The 21,069-nt window shown below is 41.1% G+C and overlaps 1 protein-coding gene across 4 annotated transcripts in view; it reads right to left on the minus strand.

Annotated features, from left to right (window-relative positions):
* Window positions 1–21,069, minus strand: part of ARMH3 (armadillo like helical domain containing 3) — a 125,213-nt gene that overhangs the window by 78,668 nt on the left and 25,476 nt on the right. For all 4 annotated transcript variants that reach the window (XM_041460983.1, XM_041460981.1, XM_041460985.1 and 1 more), the window contains exons 15-20: window positions 18,174–18,275; window positions 13,704–13,762; window positions 12,364–12,429; window positions 11,214–11,283; window positions 8,781–8,841; window positions 6,138–6,226 (exon numbers count right to left, since the gene is read on the minus strand). In XM_041460983.1, the coding sequence (XP_041316917.1) occupies window positions 6,138–6,226; window positions 8,781–8,841; window positions 11,214–11,283; window positions 12,364–12,429; window positions 13,704–13,762; window positions 18,174–18,275 (447 nt within the window). The remainder of the gene's footprint in view (window positions 1–6,137; window positions 6,227–8,780; window positions 8,842–11,213; window positions 11,284–12,363; window positions 12,430–13,703; window positions 13,763–18,173; window positions 18,276–21,069) is intronic.

Consider the following 21,069-nt stretch of genomic DNA (forward strand, 5'->3'; position numbering starts at 1 on the left):
AACCCAGGAGCGATGCTGCTTGAAGACAAAAAGGGGCATGGGATAAATTACTGCATTCTGAGAGCCGCAACCGCTCCGTGCAGATAAACAGCTTTGAACAGCTGACTGTAACACTTCTATCATCGATGGCACCATTTCCCAGGAGAAATTATCACACCATCTCCACTAGGTCACTATGATCTGCAAACTGTTAGTGATCCACAATCAAGTTCTCCAGCATTTGCTAGCTTTATTTAAAACACGACAGAGCAACATATCTGGATGAGACCTGCCAGGCTGAGGCAGGATGACCAAAAGGTTGCCAGACTTTATCCATGCAAATTACTAAAGTTCATTTGTGCTTATCTGAGCAAGGCTATGTTGAGAAATTCCCACCCTCATCTCACCTGGTGATCAGTAACAGCCACAAATCTTACATTATTCTTTTTCCATTCACTAGCTATCAGGGTCAAACTCTTTATCATCAGTATCAAAATATGCTAACATAAAGTAAAGGTAAACTAGAATTAAGTAAAACCAGATGGGTTTTCCTAAAAATGACCCATGCAGGGAATTTAGAACATCCTCCTTTACAAGAAAGCCACTGAGTTTCTGCATTTCTTACACTATCTTCTTTAAGAGTTTAACACCAGGGTGTTTCACTAAGTGGCTGGAGTGTTCCCATGAAAATATTCTAGTTTTGGTTGAAGTAAGTAATGTGGATAGGTGAGCATGGCATTGTCCCATTGTCAGTTGAGAATGACAGCAGAATACTACAAGCAGACATTTGCAGTCTTCCTTCTGACCTTCCCATCTTGCTCCCTGTAACTGAGCTTTGTAAGATGGGACTGGGGTTTTCTTTGGGGTAACATGGAGTTCTGCCAGGAGTACAAATTAAATAAATCAATGAATATCAACCCACAACACACACCACAACTATAAACAAAAATTATTTTATAAATGCATCTTTCAATTTCAATCCTTTCCTGAATTCCTACAGTATGATAGATACTGTGATACAGATAACAGGATCAACAATTGCATTCCTGAACCCAGCTTGAGCCAACACAGTACCACATACCACAAACACCAACACTCCTATAATAAAGAAACCAGGATCCCCTAAGGGCTGCAAACTCCCAGTATGTATTCCAAGGCCCACAGCAGTTACAGCCTTTGGTTTGTGTGAGAAACCAAGTCATTTGCTAACTGGCTAAGCAGCACTATGGTCTTCCACACTCTCATGGCACCTAGTGACCAGGAACTCTGCCAGTGAACTCGACTGTCTGGTACACCAGTGTGTGAATCCTGCCTCCACAAGAGCTGCAAAATGATAAGCTTCCCTTGCCAGATAGCTGCTGCAGAAAGTGACAGTGACAGCTGGATTACAGATGAAGGGAAGACACAACATCACCTGACTTCCAGTCTGTTCAGCAACATAATCAGAGAGTTGAAGCAGACCTGATCAACAGCTGTAGAACCAGAAATGACATAGCTAATACACTCTCAGTAATCAACATTTAGGTCACAAAATAATAAAGCAAAGTGATTAAACCATTTTAAATATGCACTGCATAAGGGCAGTATTATATATACTGAAAGTTGGGGGGAGATCCTCCACCACAAAAAATTGCTTCTTTATTTTAAAATCTTCCACAAAGGAACCTTTCATATTTTTAGTATGCATCCAAAAAAATTTTGAATGCAGTACCACCCTTGTTATAAATACAGAACCTGACAAAAAGATCTGAAGAGTGTAGAAAAAAGGAAAAAAGTATTTTGCCTAGTAGCATTGTAGAAGTCTGCTTTGATAACCTTAAAATGAAAAAGGAGAAAAATTTACTTCTTGATGGTGCTACATATTTGAAGCATCCTTATTTTAACAGTGCATTCTCCAAATCTACCAAATTAATTAAACTACAAGATATGGAACTACAGCCTTATGTTAAAACAATTTGAAAATTGATCCTCAGCACTTACTAATGGCAATACCCACTGTTAATCCTACTTTGCATTCAACTACCACAATAAATAGCTATTTCACCATTATTATTATAATTCAGATTTTTTAGGATCTACTCTTGCTGTTAGAAGTCCTTATTAGTATTGCTTTTCTGTTTCTTTAAACACAGCTTGTGCTTAAAGCAAACCATAGCAACTGCAAAGAAGTTACCTGCACCCCCTAAGCTCAGCGTGAATTGCTCAAGCATTGCTAATTTTGAAGTGGGAGGAGTTGAAGAAATGAGGTCTTTTTTATATAAAAAGCTTAAATGACTCATGAAAACTCTTCTGGCATAGCTCATACATGCTTGACAACAACAACAACACATATAGCACTGTCCATCACTCAAGCTCTGTACAAACCAGCCCAAGAACATTGGGCATAACAGGCTGTTTCTGAGACCAGTGAACTGGCTGCTCCCAAGTTTCCTAATTTGCTCTAGGAAGTACCTTACATTTGACATTCAATTAATCAGTGTTTAAAAAGAATAAGGTACCTGGCATAACAGTCCAGGAGACTTCCAGGTAGCCAAAATGTCTGCAAGCAAACAGATCAACAGAGTCATATCCACTTAAGAGTTTCTGACCTTGGCCAAATTTCCAGGCTAGTACCAGCAATGGTACATTGTCAGTGGTGAAAAACCTGAAGATTTTCTTTAGCACTGGAAGGGAAGAGCTGCACACTAATCAGTGGTGGAACAGAAGTGAACAGACTGCTGAAAAGGGCTACTAAAAAAGAAGCAAGATCAACAGACATTTCTCAATCTGAATGTCTGGTCCACCTAGTAACTGCCTTTGGCAATCACGTTCATAGGTTAATCAGATTACACTTGCTTTTCACTCTCCAGCCCTCTTTTTAAGATGTTCCAGAATTTAGCTCCACTAGTGATCTGATATTTATTTTCACACTGCTTTTAGCTAGAACCAGCTTCTACACACTACTGTTGCCACCCACAGATTTTTCTTTCTGTCAATCCTGTTTCCAGCTCTCAAATCCCTGCATCTTTCTCTGTCACCTAAACATCCTTGGTCATCTGGCCAGCACAGCCAGAGATTTATACTGCTTTGAGTGCCATTGCCCTGGTCCCTTAATTTAATGTGAAGAAATTATTCTAATAGAGAAGCTCAGGCTGGATCACATCCAAAGACTGTAACAATATTGCTCTTCTTTAAGCTCAGATGTTGCAGAAGAAAGTTCAACAGAAATAAGATCATATGGAAACAATGTGCCAAATAGTGGCACATCCAAAAAAAGCATAAAGTATTACAGACTGCATAAACAGCATGATACGTGTCCTGAGAGATGCCAAAGCACCTGGCTCCACTGCTTTTCCCTGCCATCACTGCAAATTAAAATCAAACAGAGTAAATGCAGCAACTCTCAAAGTGCTGCTGGCCTTCCATACTGAAGACAAAGCATCCACAAAGGAAGAGCATCAATCCATCAGACGACACCCAAGTGGCTTTCCTTAATTAGAGATTAGCTAACATTAGAATTGGCAAGTGAACAGAAGGCTCCATACACTGCTACTGCTTCCACCTACAGCCTTTATCTCAGCTCCCCCGCACCCTACACCGACTACCTGCCCCCAGTACTCTCTTTGTCTTCTTCTCCCACTCAATTTTCTGCCTGAAAAAACTCTCCTCCTTTTATGCGCCAGGTAGAACTCCCTCCCTTTCTTTCAATACTTCCTTACACAAATTCCCTCCAGCTTCTTTGTTCCACTCAGCTCTGTTGGGGGGCCTCCACTGCTATTATCCACACTGCATCACAGGGGCACTGCTCAAGTCATCACACACTTTGTCATTCCAGAAGACAAGTGTGGGCTTGAAGACCTTCTGTAAAGCACACCTGATGGGGCAACCTGGCATCTCAGACCTTAGGTGAATAGCTGCTCCCTCTTGGCTGTTCATCCAGCAGTGATAACTAACTCTTTGATCCAAAACAAAAGCCTGATGGTCATATGAAGGGCAGAAATTAATTCAGAAATAATGTGCTCTGGTTTGGAATTGTCTGTCACATAGATCAAGACCACAGAAAGAGCCATTCTTTCACATCAAAGGCAGCAGCATTCTGGGTAATCAAAGAGCAACCTTGACAGGGTCAGAGTTCAGTATGAAACAGATCTCAAGACAGGGCTAGCAATTAGCATTTACTCTGTAACTTATATAGCATTCTAGAAGCACACCTGGGGCAGCCAGGACCTGCCCTTTTACAGGGCATCATTTGAAATGCATCATTTCACCCTGGGTCTTCCAGCCTGTATAAACCACTTAAGCAGCTACAGAAGAATCTCTCTCTGTTCACCTCAACATCCTATTAAAAAAAAAATAAAAATTTTGAAACATTCTACAGTATACAGTTTACTCCCAGGAGAGGATCACCTAAAATACACAAAAATCTATTGTAAGCATGGACCACTTCAGCTACATCAGGTGCACCAATGTTTCATCCCAGGAGAGGATCACCTAAAATACACAAAAATCTATTGTAAGCATGGACCTCTTCAGCTACATCAGGTGTACCAATGTTCCTTCACAGAAACCTGACCAACCCAAGTGTTTTTATATTACTGCTTTGCTTTCAAAGCATGTGCAGTACTTCATATTTCTAAGGCATTTTATGTTTCCAAAGGTTTATATACACACCAGCTAATTAGAGACAGCTAACAAGAATATCCCAAGATGCTGAATCTCAGTGTGTAGTGAGTATGTTAATTTTTTCTCCATCCCTAAAACAGGGAAAGTTAAGGACCTAAAGATGCCTACAAGTGTGCTCCCTGAACTATGGAACAATATTTTCAAGGAAAAGGTGCTGTATTTCAAACTTCCATTCTGCCAGTGTGTAGAAAAGCAGAAAATTCCACCCTGGCCAAACAGAAATGGCTCTGATTCACTGTAACTGCTGAGAAGATATCACACACAGTGTCAGATGCAATTTCCATTCACAACAGACATCCACATTGTACACACTCCTCTCCTGAACTGGCACTACACTACAGCCATGCCTCTAGGGGCTCTGTTCTGAGGAAAACAACAGAAAAGGAACTGCTAATCCCTTAATTAGTGGCACCCACTTCACCTTCTGCAGGAATAATTTAGAAAGTCTGAATGGGCCACACGTCACACAAGGTGAAAATTCAGTAACTAGAAATGACTCAGGTTGTTGGTTCACTTCTCAGTACCCACATCTCAGCTGGGCAAGGCTACTGAAGGGAAGTACTCAGTGTCAACTGAGAACAGCTTCACAAACCACTGATCAAATCTGCCCCTTTCAAATTTCTGATGGGACTTGCATTACACCAGGCAAATCACTGATCCTAGGTCCCAAGCACAGCTCCAGAAATACACAATTAGGGCCATGTTCCCTTTAATTTTCATAAAGCTCTTGTTTAAGCCACACCAACAAGGGGATTAACTGTACGTTCCTGGCTGAGCTACTTCACTGGCTAGATAAGAACAGAAGCACAAACCATACCCACCAAAGACGCTGATAGGTCTCGTCATCCATTCTGCTACTCCCCTGCCCAGACCTCCCACACAATGACTGCAGCACATCAGAGTCCTACAAAGCTGTCCACTAGATTATGGCAGACTCCACAATACTTATTTATCTATCTCAGGATGCAAGTGGCATGAACCAGGCCATCTACCATCGACTCAAAGGTCAGAGTTAAAAGCCTCTCTCCCCTCACACTGACATTTCAAGGCTGCTCCCTTTAGGAGCTGCATACCCTATTCTATGTGTGAGCATCTCTTGCAGTAAAAGGAAAAGCAAGGTCCATTTCCCTTTACCCAAGAGCCTACCTCCTTTCTACTCACAACTATCAGAGAGAGAAATACTACTCCATAAAACATTACTCCATTTTCTCCAATCAGGTAAAGAGAGACTCAGGTAATGGAACAGAAAAACAAAGACATTTGGATACCATAGTGAGCATGGAAGACAAGGAAGTAAATTAGCTACCATTATGATAATGAACTGGCTTTCCAAAGGAGGCAATTTGTATGTAACAACTAAGAAGCAACATAAAGATGCTTTAACAGAACTGCTGCTTGCTTTTCATCCCTGCAGCAATGGAACAAGCAGTCACGGCCACAAAAGAACCATCACTGTGGGTTTTTCCTCTTTGACTGTCTCTGCAGAGGCCAAGTACCTGACCAGAGCTCCCTCCAAGTGTAATGAAGCCTCACTCTGCATTTCTTCTGGTAGCACAGCAGCTTGTGCACAATCTGAATGCACCGTCTGGAAAAGAGAGGGCAAAGGATTAATGACATTGCGTCTTCCCACAATTCTACAGCAAGCCTGGAAATATCGCTGAAATCAGCAGCAGGGAAATAGACAAATTCAAAGACAATCAGAGGAGGAGTTGTGACTTTTGCCTCCTAAGGGGAATCAACACTCACAAAAAAAAGAATATGACCAAATAAAAAAAGGGGCCTGCATGCCAGTTTATACTCAACAGGATAGGACTGACCACAAATGCACGTTTGCTGTTCAATAAATACTTTTCACTCTTTGCTACCCTAAGGGCCTCATAAACTCTACAAAATTAGTTACTTAACTTGCAGTGAGATTCTGCAAGCTACTGTAAAATTTGGACACAATGGAGCTTCTCCATTTCTCTGGCCCCGGTGATGAGGCTGAAGGAAATGAGGGTGTCAGAAAAACTACAGGATTTTTAGTTTGATTAAGGTGTATGGTTTAATTACATTAAAAAATCAAATTCTCCAGTCTCCTTAAGTATGAGCTTTGGAATGTTCATGGAATACACATACAAGCTCTGGAATCCCCCAACATACAAGCAGTGCATTTGTCAAGTCTCCAAATCCTGCAGGTCTCTGTAGCATCTAATGTTCATCCATACTCTTAGGTGCACAAACATTCTTCACATATAACATCCAGACTAAAAATACAGCACAGTGAGTAAATTCTCTAACTGTTCATTACGGACATTACAGACAAGACAAAAAATATATACAAATTTGAATTTGTCAGGCCAAGCCATTTTATCTATTGACATGTAGAAAAAACAGAAGAAAGACACAAAAAGAAAAAATCCCTTTCCCCCCAAATCCCTATTTCTCAAAAACACACTATCTCATTAAAACCCACATCTTTCTGAAAAGACATTGATGACAGACATGCACATCAGATAAACATGGAGAAATTAAATTCTAAAAATTTGCATGGAATTTATTCAAAATGAGGTGAAAAGTTCAAGACAAGGCTTTTAAACAAGGCGGTAGCAAAAAAATATGCAGAAGGTATGCATTATTCTTTTCAGACCCATAGATAATCCCAAAAATACCACAATAAGGCAGGAACTGAAACTAACTTTGAATAAAGGTAAAACTATTTATAATCACTGAGCATGACATTAAGTGCTGCATTTCAAATTGGATTCTCATAAATTCAACCAAGAAAAGGAAGCAAACCAGCTAGGATAGACAGCTGTCCTCAGATCAGGAACAGCAATCCCTGTGGGAAGAAACCTCCTACTTCTGATGTTACTGGTACTGAACAATGCCCAGCACCTTTTTACCTCTATATCTGCTTGGCTGTAAGTCAAGTTATGAAGTTATCCATGCTGGTGGGGTGTCTCTGGTTTTTAAAAGTTTTGTGCTGAGGATTCATAATACAAATAATGGACAAAAAGTACTCTTAGTCTAAGGAACCTGGATTTCTCTTTTAAATATTAACATGCCCAGCCTTGTGCAGCTTCATATTGTCACCTCTTAAATGTACTGCAGAGAAGTACAACACTACTTGTGCATTCAAAACACCCACTTTGTCTGCAATAACTGTGTCTGCTATGGGATGGTTTCAGACAGGAGCAGAGTGAAAGGACTGCACAAGCATGCCAAAATAAATGGATACAAATGTCCACTGATGGTTGCTACTGCTCATTATTTCTAGTGTTATGGGGTTTCTAGACGTGATGTTGCTTTTGAGTCCAAGCATTTCACACCCTTCTTGTGAAACTCCAGAGCACTGCACCTATCTACAATTAGTTCTGCAATTGTAATTTAAAAAAAAAAAAATTCTCATAAACTCAGTTGAGCTGTACAACCCTTGAAAAGGCACCCTAATTGCAAGGTTATTTGGGCAAAATCAGAATATGCTGAAAAGTTACCTTAAGGGAAAACATCCTATGTGTGTTTATCTTTGCTCCAGAACACAGTGCTGTTCACATCTTGGGGAAATTCAGCACTGTACAAACAGTCAGAGCAAAGCCAATAAACTGTCTAAATCCTACTCCTGCCCTCCAGGCTAAAGCAGTACAAAGCATTGGACAGGCCCCTGTGGGACACATGGAGTGCTCATGAGTAGCTCTGTCCTCTTGTCTCCTTTTGCCCATTGCTAAGTTTTACCCCTTGCTGCCTAGCAGCATTTCAGGCTTACACCTCCCTCCCTCTCCACACTGCCTTCCAGGCCTCGTGTCAGTCATCCTTGCTTTTTCAAAAGTGTCTTTTCTGTTTCTAGACCAAGATTCATCTTCTGGGAAGTGGGGATTGCTGCAATGACTCTGCGTTACGAAACTTCTTTTAGACTGAAAAGCTCTTTGTGTCAGATCAAGTAGATTAGGGAAACAGTCTGAAATTGAATTGCTTTCAATTTTCTGGCACACAGAGGATTTTTGAAGTAGAAAAAGTTACTGGAAGAGTTCATGAAAAGCCATCCCACTCCCCACCAGCCACAAAGTGTTATTTCAGCCAGAAGATTGCTCTATGAGCAGGATTCTACCTAAATTCAAACTTCAAATGAAATCACAGTGAGTTACCCCACAGACACTTACACATAGAGATCCATAGGAAATTCTTTCATCATGTGTGTTACAATGAATTCCACCATCAAATCTGACAGAAAAGAAAATTATAAGGTAAGTATTGAGCTGGCTACTGTTAGCTTTTAGTAGACTACAAGGAAGTCAAACTGCCCCACCTACCTATCTCTACCAGACAATAGTCCTGCTTAGATGAAAGGGACTTCACTTTTTTGTTTGTTTGTTCTAAAGAACATTAGACATTTGCTAGAACTAGAAAAGAACCCACTGGAAACTGAGGGTACATACTGTAATTTGCTTTGAGGCACTGCTTCCCCATATGGTTTCCCCCACTATTAGTCAAATAAAGACTATACCATGAATTCTGATGTTTAAAATTGCTCTCATATTTCAAGCCCTGTCAGTAAGGAAAAATTCCATTAAGAAGCACATTTTAGAAAATTATTCAGAAACAATGCACAACCTAGATGCTACTTAAACAGACATTGTAAATAACACCTATTTTTCCTAAAACAAATTAGGAAGCAAGTAAAGCTAGTTTGATCTCAACACAGGCTAAGCTTTTGCTAAAGACTAATTAGGGGAAAAAAGAAAAAAGCAGAATGTGTCTAACATTTAAGGGCTTCCAGCATGAAGATAAGAGGCAAAGAGTATAGAAATACAATTGAAAGAAGCTAATCAATGATAACTGAACATGTGTGGGGGTGCATTCAACCCAACTTCAGCATGAAATGCTTATACCAAGCCCCTGGTAACAATGGTGAGCTGTCACCTCCTAGGGCAGTAACAGCCCAGCAGTGTGATTCAACAGTGACTAGAAACAGTGCAGGTGAAGAATGTACGAGATCTGTTATCTCTAGAAAGATTCTTCATGCAGCTGTTGTGTCTTGGCTTCAACAATCACATTGGAAAATGTTGAAGCCTAAGACAGCTTCTGTACCATCAGGCTGAACAGCCATTCAGGGATCCAGGCTCTATCCCTTTCTGAACCCACATGTGCTTTTGGCCTCCACAGTAACGAGAGTCACAACTTAATCATGTGCTGCATGAAAAGCTTTCAACTACGCCTCCATATCCACAGGCAAAACCAATCCTAGCTACTAACATTCCTGTTGTTTTTTGGCTCAGAAAAGGCTCAATGCCCAGCAAACATGTTCACAAATATGTTTTTTTGAAGCAGAGGTCTGCCATCATCATATCATCTACAAAGTACTTGTCGCTGCTACCACACTCACCTAAAACACTGAATTTATTAATCAACTGCCCTCCCTCCTGTTAAAAACTCACCTCAAATGGGCCACACTGTGTATGTAAAACTTTCTGTAAAAGCATATAGGATTTGTCTATCCACTGCTCCATTTAATCCTCAAATCTCATATTTCTATTGCCCAACAAGAGATGCTGCAGGAGCCACAAGCACACAGGTGCTCTGACCACACTCACCGTCAACACAGGCTAAGCTTTTGCTAAAGACTAATTAGGGGAAAAAAGAAAAAAGCAGAATGTGTCTAACATTTAAGGGCTTCCAGCATGAAGATAAGAGGCAAAGAGTATAGAAATACAATTGAAAGAAGCTAATCAATGATAACTGAACATGTGTGGGGGTGCATTCAACCCAACTTCAGCATGAAATGCTTATACCAAGCCCCTGGTAACAATGGTGAGCTGTCACCTCCTAGGGCAGTAACAGCCCAGCAGTGTGATTCAACAGTGACTAGAAACAGTGCAGGTGAAGAATGTACGAGATCTGTTATCTCTAGAAAGATTCTTCATGCAGCTGTTGTGTCTTGGCTTCAACAATCACATTGGAAAATGTTGAAGCCTAAGACAGCTTCTGTACCATCAGGCTGAACAGCCATTCAGGGATCCAGGCTCTATCCCTTTCTGAACCCACATGTGCTTTTGGCCTCCACAGTAACGAGAGTCACAACTTAATCATGTGCTGCATGAAAAGCTTTCAACTACGCCTCCATATCCACAGGCAAAACCAATCCTAGCTACTAACATTCCTGTTGTTTTTTGGCTCAGAAAAGGCTCAATGCCCAGCAAACATGTTCACAAATATGTTTTTTTGAAGCAGAGGTCTGCCATCATCATATCATCTACAAAGTACTTGTCGCTGCTACCACACTCACCTAAAACACTGAATTTATTAATCAACTGCCCTCCCTCCTGTTAAAAACTCACCTCAAATGGGCCACACTGTGTATGTAAAACTTTCTGTAAATGCATATAGGATTTATTGCTACAGAGCTGCAATCTCAGATTTGTCTGCGAGGTAGCCATGTACAAAGATGGGCATGGATTGCTGGAAACATCTTTAGTATGTAACTGTCCTTTTAAGTCTATCCACTGCTCCATTTAATCCTCAAATCTCATATTTCTATTGCCCAACAAGAGATGCTGCAGGAGCCACAAGCACACAGGTGCTCTGACCACACTCACCGAGCACCGCACACACCAGCGGGCGGCAGGGCAGGTTCTTGTCTGCTGCTTTCTTCCGATGCCTCATTGGCTTCAAACACACAAAGATGAAAAGAAGTCAGCAGAAACCTCAAGTGACAGTCTGTGCATTACTGTATTTTTCAAGCAAACAGTACAATCGCAGAGGCTTCCTTTTGTCTTTTTCTCCAACTGCCATCTTATACATACTAACCCTAAAGACCATGGCTGGAGCAAAATTGCGTCTGCTTTCCAGCATGCTGATACTGGGGGTTTGTTTCTCTAGCTGTGCAGCTGGAAGGCACTGTTCTACTGATGGGAGGGACCCCAAGACAACAACAAATCACACAGAAATTCCTCCCCCTTGGTTAACATACTGATGTGTTTCTGACCCAGGAGTCTGACTGGCATTCTCAAAAGTGTGTACAGTAGTTAACAGCTTTGGTGTTCACTGTAACAGAACAGAAAGGATAACTGGATAGCAGATCTGTTGTTAAGGGGTAATGACTAGCATTCTTGCAGTATGGTCTCCATAAAGTAAAATGTTTGTTTCTTTCTTGAACAGCGAGTGACTTTCAAGTGCTGCTTCACTGTCAGATGAGGTGAACTTTGTGGCAGTACCACAAAGATAGAATACATCAAGTTAGGATAACCATTCAAGTTACTTGTAAGTGCAGAACTTCATGAGCCAGGTAAGGACACTTCTACCACAGGAAAAAGCTCTGGAAAAAATACTTTCCTCCCTGAAGGTGAATTACTCCACCCAGAATAAGCCAAATAAGAGCACTCAGTGTAACTCCAGCTGGCTATTATGTATCACATGAGGGCTAATGCTTGCTGGAGATTAAGGCAGAACATTCTCCCCACCACTGATTTCCTCAGAGACCTTGTAATACACAGCTCCTCGCCAGCTAGACAGGCCTCTAAATTCACTGACAGGGCAAAGAGCTCTTTGTTCTTTGAAGAATGGAGACATTGTGAGAGCAATTTCAAAATCATTCTGCAACTACTGCATTTCTGACAGTAGTTCCACATGCCTTAGCAATGTAGGTTACATGTCTGTGACACAATTTTCAACATATATTTTTCATACATATTCAAATCCTCTGTGTTTGCATTCCAAAGAGAAAACAATCTGGAGGAAAAGACTCACCATTCTGTGTAGGTTTACACGAAAATTCATGTTGTCATCATGAAGAAAAGCATTAGCATATTGATCCTATTGAAAAGGGCAAGAAAAGGGAGGAGATATGAAAAGCCCAACACCCTACAGCTGCCTTTCAAATCACATTTCAGTGTAAAACTCCCAAGATACAACCACAAAGCTATAAAGCCACCTGTTCATTTCTTCTTTCCCACCCATGTTTCCAGTCACACAAAAGTAAACCCTTCCTGATCCCAATTCCACTTTAGAAAAATAAATTGCTAACAAAACAAGCAGTAGTTCATTCTAACTTTCTCCCCCTTAGCTCATTTAAACTCTGACTGTAGACACCATGGTGTCACAGGTTTAACAAGTGCTCCAGGTATATAATACAAGAGGTGGGTCTTCAGCACCAGTTCTGTGACTGTGTGGATAAAAGTTTCTTCTGGCATTTTGATTCCAGAAGCTACTGCAGTACTAGCAGATAGGTTTATGAGCTGTTCCACTCCTCAAACAAATCTCATTCCAAGTCCACCTCTAAATTAAAGAGACTTCTCCAGATAATGCACAGCCAGAACAGCTACTAAATACACCCTCTCTTTAATATCAGAAGCAAAGAATGCCCTTGTTATGCAGGAACAGAATTTCTTATCTTGTGTTATCTATGCAGCCACCTGAAGAACAAGTGCCAAAGCCATTTAATTAGAAAAATTTTAAATGTAGATTATTCATTTTCAGGCTGCACCCTGAAGAAACATTATTACAGAATCCTTACACTGGCTATCAACCTCACTGCTTTTTATTCTTTAAGGATGAAAGGTCTTTACTTGCAAGTAAAGACCTTCCAGGTCATCAATCAGCCATTAGAACATAGTCCCCATCAGACAGGGCCACATTCAGCCAGGGCTGCTGGCAGAACTCTGTGATGCTGCTTTCTCACCCTACTACCACATTTGCTACTTGTCTTGCTTGTAGGGACCTACAAACACTTGACTTACTTTCATACTTGTATCCTTCTTTGGCTTTCAGCACAGAGCTGAAAGGCATTAGCGCAGTACTCACCTAAAAGCCACACCACAGGGTCACTCAAAAGCTTAGAGAGAAAAGGCTTAGGTTCACTCTTTTTTCTCCTCATCCCCAGAAGCTGGCTAACTCAAATAAGATGATCCAATTTTCAAGTTTCAAGTCAACTTTAGCAGTATTGCATCAAGTATATTGGCAAACAGTAAATGCCTGAGGACCTCACCACTCAGTACCACTGTGGATATTCAGCTCCTGCCCCACAGGAGGCAGGGGCATAGAGCCCTGTAACACACCATCAGCTGAGCAGCTTCACATGAGAAACCTACCTCTGCTATGCATGTCAGGATAATGAGGCACAGCTTGCCACTGTGCAGCCGGTGCTCATCTGCAAAGGAGAGAAAACAAGTCCTCCATGAGCCACACATGCCTAGAAAGGCTGAAGAGCAAGAAAGCTGTTGCACCAAAAGAAAAGCCCAGCTTGGAGATTCTCCATAGTCCTAGCTCCTCCACGATAGCTAATAGTATTAAGCACTCATCCTCCAGCCTGGCCACTAAATCCCACCCACTTGTCACCAGTCTGCACCAACAGCAACGACTCAGGTTTGAACTTCCAACAGCATTGTAACAATCTGCTGGGATTCTGTCTCATTCAGTTTTACTTCCACAGATATTCTAAATACTGTCCTTCTGTCACAGCAGACACACTGTTCCCTCTCTTAGACAAGGTGGAAAGCAAAACATCACCTTTGCTGTAGGTTATGAAACAAGCAGCAAAGCTTTCACAGAGGCACAGCACTGTGTAGCAAAACAACTGCTGACATTATGCTCCAAGTTCCAAGTTTTAACCCCAATATTGAGAGACACGACCTACTTTGCTCTTTGCAAAACTATGAAAGAAGGGAGTCTGCAAAGACTTAGTATTTTAAGCCAAGAGTTTCACCCTGTTCATGTTCCACAACTTCTTATTCATCTCACAACTTCAAACAGCTTTTGCCTTGAATGACAGCTGGAGCAAAACAGAGAGACTAAGGCAGAAGAATACAATTTTTATTTGGATTATTTAAAACTCCTCTCAATTTTAACCTTGAATATAAAAAAAACCCCAAGACACATACAGCCATGGAGTAACACAGGACAGAAGAAACCTCTTGTTCAATCCTTGCTCAGAGCAGGGCCAGATAAGATCATGTTGTGGAAGGCACTGTCCAATCAAGCCCACTTTAAAATCTTCATTCTAAAAAACAATGTGCTTGGACCACACACCCCCAAAACCCACAAAAATAAACCAACAAAAAACAACACACTGATAACTAAACTCTGAGAAGGCTTCACATTGCACATTCCTGAGATTTCCAAAAGCTGCTCTAAAGCACAGGAGTGCTAAACACGCCACCCCAGACGATCTGCCTTAGAGTCAAACTCAAAGGAGAGGCTATCTGAAACAGTCAGACACACTTTCATATAAAGCACAAGACAGCATCAGCCAAATTCCTTCTTTGCAGGTGACTTTGACAAACACTTTGCTAGCTGGTGTGTATATGATAATTAGAAAAACAGATAGAATGGGCTTAGCTAGCTGTTCTGTCTAGTTTGACACCTGTTTTGTTTTCTTTTCTATGCTGCTCAGGGACAGATATTGACTAACAAGATGTGCCCTGAAGTGTGCTGGTTTCATCTTGCAGCACTAAGATGAAGAGGAATTTTGGAATGGGAGAGTTAAAAGCCTCTCCCATCTCCTTACCTCAGCTAAAACCTTTAAGTGTGAAGTTTTGTACTTCAGCAAGAAGGAGAAATGACCTAGAATAAAACTGATACACAAGAGTCTTGTTATTTTTATATTGTAAAGCCTCCCCGTACATTTCTGTAGGTGCTGCTACCACTTCTCTCTCCAGGGATCATGCTGTAAAGGCTGCTGTTTCACACCATGGACTCTGCCCTCTGCCAGTGTCTTTGTGAACATCAGACCAATTTTCAGGAGCTGTGGGGCAGCTATGCAAGCAGTTACTTGCACACACACTTCACACTTTCACAGAAACCTTCATTAAAGCAACAAAGCAGACCACTTTCTACAGGGAGGCATATCAGTATGAAACCTGTTTTGCAGATGGGAGAAAATGATACAGAGGTTTTGTTTCTCCCAAGGCAGCTGCCTCTAACTGACACAAGGGAGGATAACAAGAGAATGAAGTAGCAAACACAGTCTATTAAATTATGCTCTCTGGGATAGGACCAAAACAACTGTCTAGTCCTGGTTGTGGAACAAACCAGTTTCCCCTCTAAGTGTTCCCACCTGTCTCAAGACACGAGGAGTAAATTAGAATTATTAATTCTTCTTGTTACATTGGTGTCACAGAGAAGCATAGAATCATTCAGGCTAGAACAGTCCTCTAAGACCATGGAGTCCAATCATTAATCCAGCACACCATGCCCCTAACTGCCAAATTAAATACCTTCAGGGATTGTGACTCAAGCACTTCCCTGGGCAGTCTGTTCCATGCTTGATCTTATAAAAGAAAAAAAAAAAAGGCAGTTCTTCATCTATAATCAAAAAAATAGGTCAGAAATATACCCACTAGAATTAGTAAGTATTGGTTTGCAAGGCACATTTTTTAAATGATCAATCAGTGGAGTTCACTGCCATGAACTACTGTGGTGGGAAGGAGGTCTTTCAGCACAAATTCCAGACCTTATATAAACTAGAACCAAAGTAAAGAAAGAAACATCAACTCCTGTCTCATAACACAATAAATTCATATCTCACTAGCTTGTTTAGTAAGGAATCCCTTCTATCAGATTTCATTCTATCTGAAACTAATGCAGTGTGGTAGTTTCCAAGGCCCTGTGCAGACTTTCCATATTACTAATAAGGGCAGAAGTTAAACTGAAAAATATAAAATTGTTCCATCAGAGTCTTGGATCAGCAAGACAGACCCTGAGAAAAGCAAATGAGAATGAGCACATTAGAGAGCTGGTAAGCTCACGTGTGCAATCTATTAAAATGACTGAGCCAAGATTGATGTGGTTTAATTCAAAAGACAAAAGCAAGAGGAAACATGAAAGAAGACTTCAAATACATAAGGGATGACACACAGAAAAAAGAAATAATCCATTCTCAATATCTATCTTGGAGAAGATAACTAGTAATTAATTGAAATCACAGCAAAGAATTTAGGAAGCACACGAAGCTTTCTCACAGTAAGGACAGTTAACACTGGAATGGACAGTCTGAAAATGGTGCTCCATTATCACAGTATCTTCATCCAACCTGTCAGCAAAACCTCTGAGAAAAGATACAGGTAAACCTGATTCTGCCCTGGTTCCAAGGAGTTGTGGTTTAACTCCAGACAGCAACTAAGTGCCATGCAGCTGCTCAATCTCTTGCAATGCTTCTCCTTTCCCCACAGTGGGGAGAATTGGAAATAAAAGGTAAATCATGTGGGTTGAGATAAGAACAATTTAATAACTGAAATCTCATCATGATAATCATAATAATCATCAGCAGAGTGAGATTAGGTAACAGAACCAAAGAGAAACAAAGTGATGCACAATACGGTTCTTGATACAATTGCTCATTGTCTCCTGCCCATCCCATCCCCAAAAAACAATCATCTCCTTCTGGGTAACTCCTGCGGTTTATATACTGGGCATGACATTCTATGGTGTGGAATATCCCTTTGGCCAGTTCAGGCCACCTATCCTGGCCCTGCTCCCTCCCTGCTTTTTGTGCTCCTCCTCACTGGCAGAGCACAAGACACCGCAAAGTCCTTGACACAGGGTTAGCCTACTTAGCCAGAGCCAAAATATCAGTGTGTTATCAGTATCATTCTCATACTGAATGCAAAACCACAGCACTATACCAGATACTAAGAAGAAAATTAACTCTGTCCCAGACAAAACCAGATAGGGGAGCATGAAGTTCCTTTTGGCCCTAATTTCAGTTATTACTTTTTCTTCAACTAGCTTGCTTACTGAACAAGTGCAAGACAGCCAAATACAATTTCACTGCAAGCTAGCAGATAAAAGGAAACTGCCTGCTCTCTTACCGAATGCTAAGCATTCATGAAATTCAGTAATTGATGTATCATAGCTCTGCAGATATCTTCATATTTCTACTGTTATATCTAACTTAACAGCGGAAGTCGGTAACAGCCTGAAATACGGTGCAAAGATCACTTGTTATGTTCACACTATGGTCCTGCCCTTATAACCACTGGGCAAAATAGCACCCTTGGGTACCCTGAGCAGGAGATTAAGCAATACTTCAGCTCCAGCCAGCTGAAATTAACCCCCCAGAACTACAGGAGAAACAAAAGGCACAACACAGACATACTTTCTCAAGCAAATTACTGCCACTGCAGTCTAAGTTGCTGCTGCCCTATTTATAATAACAGAGCTACTTGTTTAAGCAAAGGACAAAGGAAGTATTTCCTTCTAATGCTGAGCTTTGCTCTCTGTGTCAGTTTCTAAGTGTTCTTAAAAATACAGCTCTGGTCTCAGACTTCCCCTCTCTGACAAGAGATACACTCGCACCTACAGCACATAGACAGGCTTGGTTATTAGGTATTATCATTTATTATTACATTCTTTCCATACCTGACATCTCTCCTGCCAGCATTAGGTCTCTCCTACTTTCGTAAGTCTTATCTCACAATAAGAAATCACTTAATTTTTCAAAAGGTGAAATTGTCAACCTTTTTATAAAGAGACTCTACTTCTATTTCTGGAGTCACTAGGCATGTTCTTGTGCCCTCCTGACTTCAGAAGCACTGTTGGCTGCATCCACAGAATTCACTTACCTTTTGTGTCCTGCATCACAATTGAGCTGTACTTCAAGAAGGTTATCAGCAGGTTGCTCGTTTGCACATCAGCATCCAGAGGCAGCTCTGCAGAGCTTATAACTGGAACAAAGCAGATAAGTCACATTTATCCTGTACAAATACAAGAAATAACTATACAGAGAACTAAGACACTGACAGGTCTGGGGTAGGATCAGCCTATCTGCAGGACCACCTGACCTCCTCCTCCTCCTCCATGACCACCCAGGAAAAATTTTGTTATGAAGACTTGTACCACTCCCTCAGAAACCATTTCTCCTGCTCTAAGCACAGACTGTGGTACCCTGCAAAGTGATGTCCTCCTCTGTCCTGCCCCTGCTCCTCCTCCCAGAGAGATGAGCCCACTGTTTCAGCACTCATCAACATCCCCAGCCCAGGGAAATCAGGATATTTGCCCCGATATCCAATTAATTCTTACAAGCAACACAGATAACAGTCACACAATTCTCATTTTGTAAAAAGATGTGCCCAGGAAAGGCCGTTCTCTGTTTCAGCAATTTTGAAATGTTAGTTCCAAAAGGTCTGTGTCAATTCCATTCTTCCCTCTCAACAACAGTTTCTCTTGCAAGAGCAACACACAAGACATAATGTAACAATTATTGCAGGACCTAAGAGATAGAAAACGAAGGCAGAAACAGAAGATTTATAAAAATCAAGAAGCAAAAGCAGTCACAGCTTGTGCTAGATACATCTCAACCCAGCAGGAATCAGAAATGTACTTTCCATACCCGCAGTAGTTCATTGGCATTTCTCTAGCACCAGCTGTACTTTTGACACCCTAACAGTGGACATCACCTGCCTTAGACTTTACAAGAAGCTATTTCATCTCCTCAGCTAATTGCACAATGTGCCTCCTCACTCACTCCCCCATTCCCCATGCACCATCTGAAGCACTGAGTTTATGAGCTGTCAAGCCTCTATCATGTGACTGAGCCACATTTTTACTGATGACTGAGCCTGAGCTGTCCTAAAGGGCCATTCTCTGCCTTTCCATTTGGAAAGCTTTACAAGAAATATTGAAAGGGAGGAGAAAGACCAGTGGGAAACATGCATCATGCATTTACCTGCAGATCCTGCCAGATAAGTCTGATACCATTTAAGATAAAGTAGCTCAGATAAAAAAATCCTCAAACTGATTGAATTAGCCAAGGAACACTTCAGTAAAGCACTTAATACAGTTATGTATTAAAAAAATTAAAAGTGAAGGAAATAGGTGGGAATCCATAAAGAAATTTAAATTAAATTAAATTTCTTTTCTATTTCACATCCAAGATCTGGCAAACAAGATACAATCGGAGAAAATACTGGTGTGAGACAAAATTACTGCTTCAATTCTGCAGACATTAGTTTAAAGAATAGTTCTTTTTTTTTTTTTTTCTTTTTTTTCTCTGTGACCTGGATATAAGAAACAGTTGCTTGATAATGAACCTGCTAATGGCAGAAAGTTGGGATGTGTAAACACAGAGGAGTATCAGACTGCACATAAAGAATGGGATATAAGCAAGAACAGATAATAAACACAAGATGAAAATAAATAATGCAAGCCATACGGTCAGGAATAAAAAAAATACCATGATCAGATCACGAGGTGACAAGCTACCAACATGAAGGGCTCAAGAGTGCAGTTCTACAACATATATCCAGAAATGCAATTCCAGCAGAGACCCAAACACTGTAATGCCCTGCACAAGGCTGGTGAGACTTTGTCTCAACCACTGCGCATAATTATGGACAAGCTGTGTTCAAAGGGGACAAACTTCAACTTGAACAAGTTTAAAGACAGGCTAGTATGTTGATCATAAGAACAGAGTACCTTTTTTGTGAGACAGCAAAACACACAGGTGAGTAAACCAACACATGAAGAAGAGCAACCTTCGTTTCACGGGAGGCCTAACACCATGACAAATGGGTATGAATTGACAAGAAATCCAGGCTGCAAAGTTAAATATTTCTAACCAAGGAACAAGATGCTGAAACTGCCCCCCAACAGAAATTATTGGGAAATAAATTTAACAGATTGAGTCAGAGCTTGATAAATTCAAGGGATCGCATGCTGATATGCCTGCAAGCGCAGGGCACTAGGCTCAAGAGTCAAGGAGACCTTTTCCAGCTCCATGCAACTGTCCTGACATGACAATGACATGACTGTTCTGGCTGCCTAGGGGGTAAAACTCACAGGTTCTCACATTCAGGAGGTCATAGATGGCTTGAATTATGATTGACCAAGGTCTCTCCCTTCTCATGCTATAAAGACAGCCTAAGACAGGGCTCCTTTTGCACTGGAAACAGATTTGCTACTACACCCATTTAAGTATTACACCATCTCTTCTCTGCCTATCCTCAGGAATGCTCAAGGCTTTCTCACCTTTTAGGAAAGAAAAAGGTATTTATCATGAGATTGGACCTTGTAAGAAATGAGGAATTACATCTGAATATTGGATGACTAGGCTGGGGGTTCTGAGGGGAAATAATACCATCCTGTACACAAGTGTATTTTGATTCAGAGATAAGTCTGCTTTAATACAAAACACCTTTCAAAATTCAAGGCTTGTACCCTGTAATGAGGCAAGCAAGGCTTCAGCTGGGGCAAGGGCAGGCACAGAAGGATGAAGGAGACAAGCCAAGAGCAAAATGCAGGATCCTTTAAACTGTGCAGTGAGAGGCCCAGAGCACAGCAGAGGTTCTCATGGAACTCAGGATTACACAATCACCTTCAATACAAAACTGTAGCCCTTGGAAACAACAGGTCAAACACATCAATGTAACTTCACTGTTCAAATCACATTAAAAAAAAATAACTGGGCTTTTAGGTTATAAAGGTTGCACGTGCCCACCTGTGAGCCGGTTTAGTCCATTC

The sequence above is a fragment of the Pyrgilauda ruficollis genome, unplaced genomic scaffold (assembly GCF_017590135.1).
Source record: "Pyrgilauda ruficollis isolate IOZ18807 unplaced genomic scaffold, ASM1759013v1 scaffold15, whole genome shotgun sequence".
Lineage (NCBI taxonomy): Eukaryota > Metazoa > Chordata > Aves > Passeriformes > Passeridae > Pyrgilauda > Pyrgilauda ruficollis.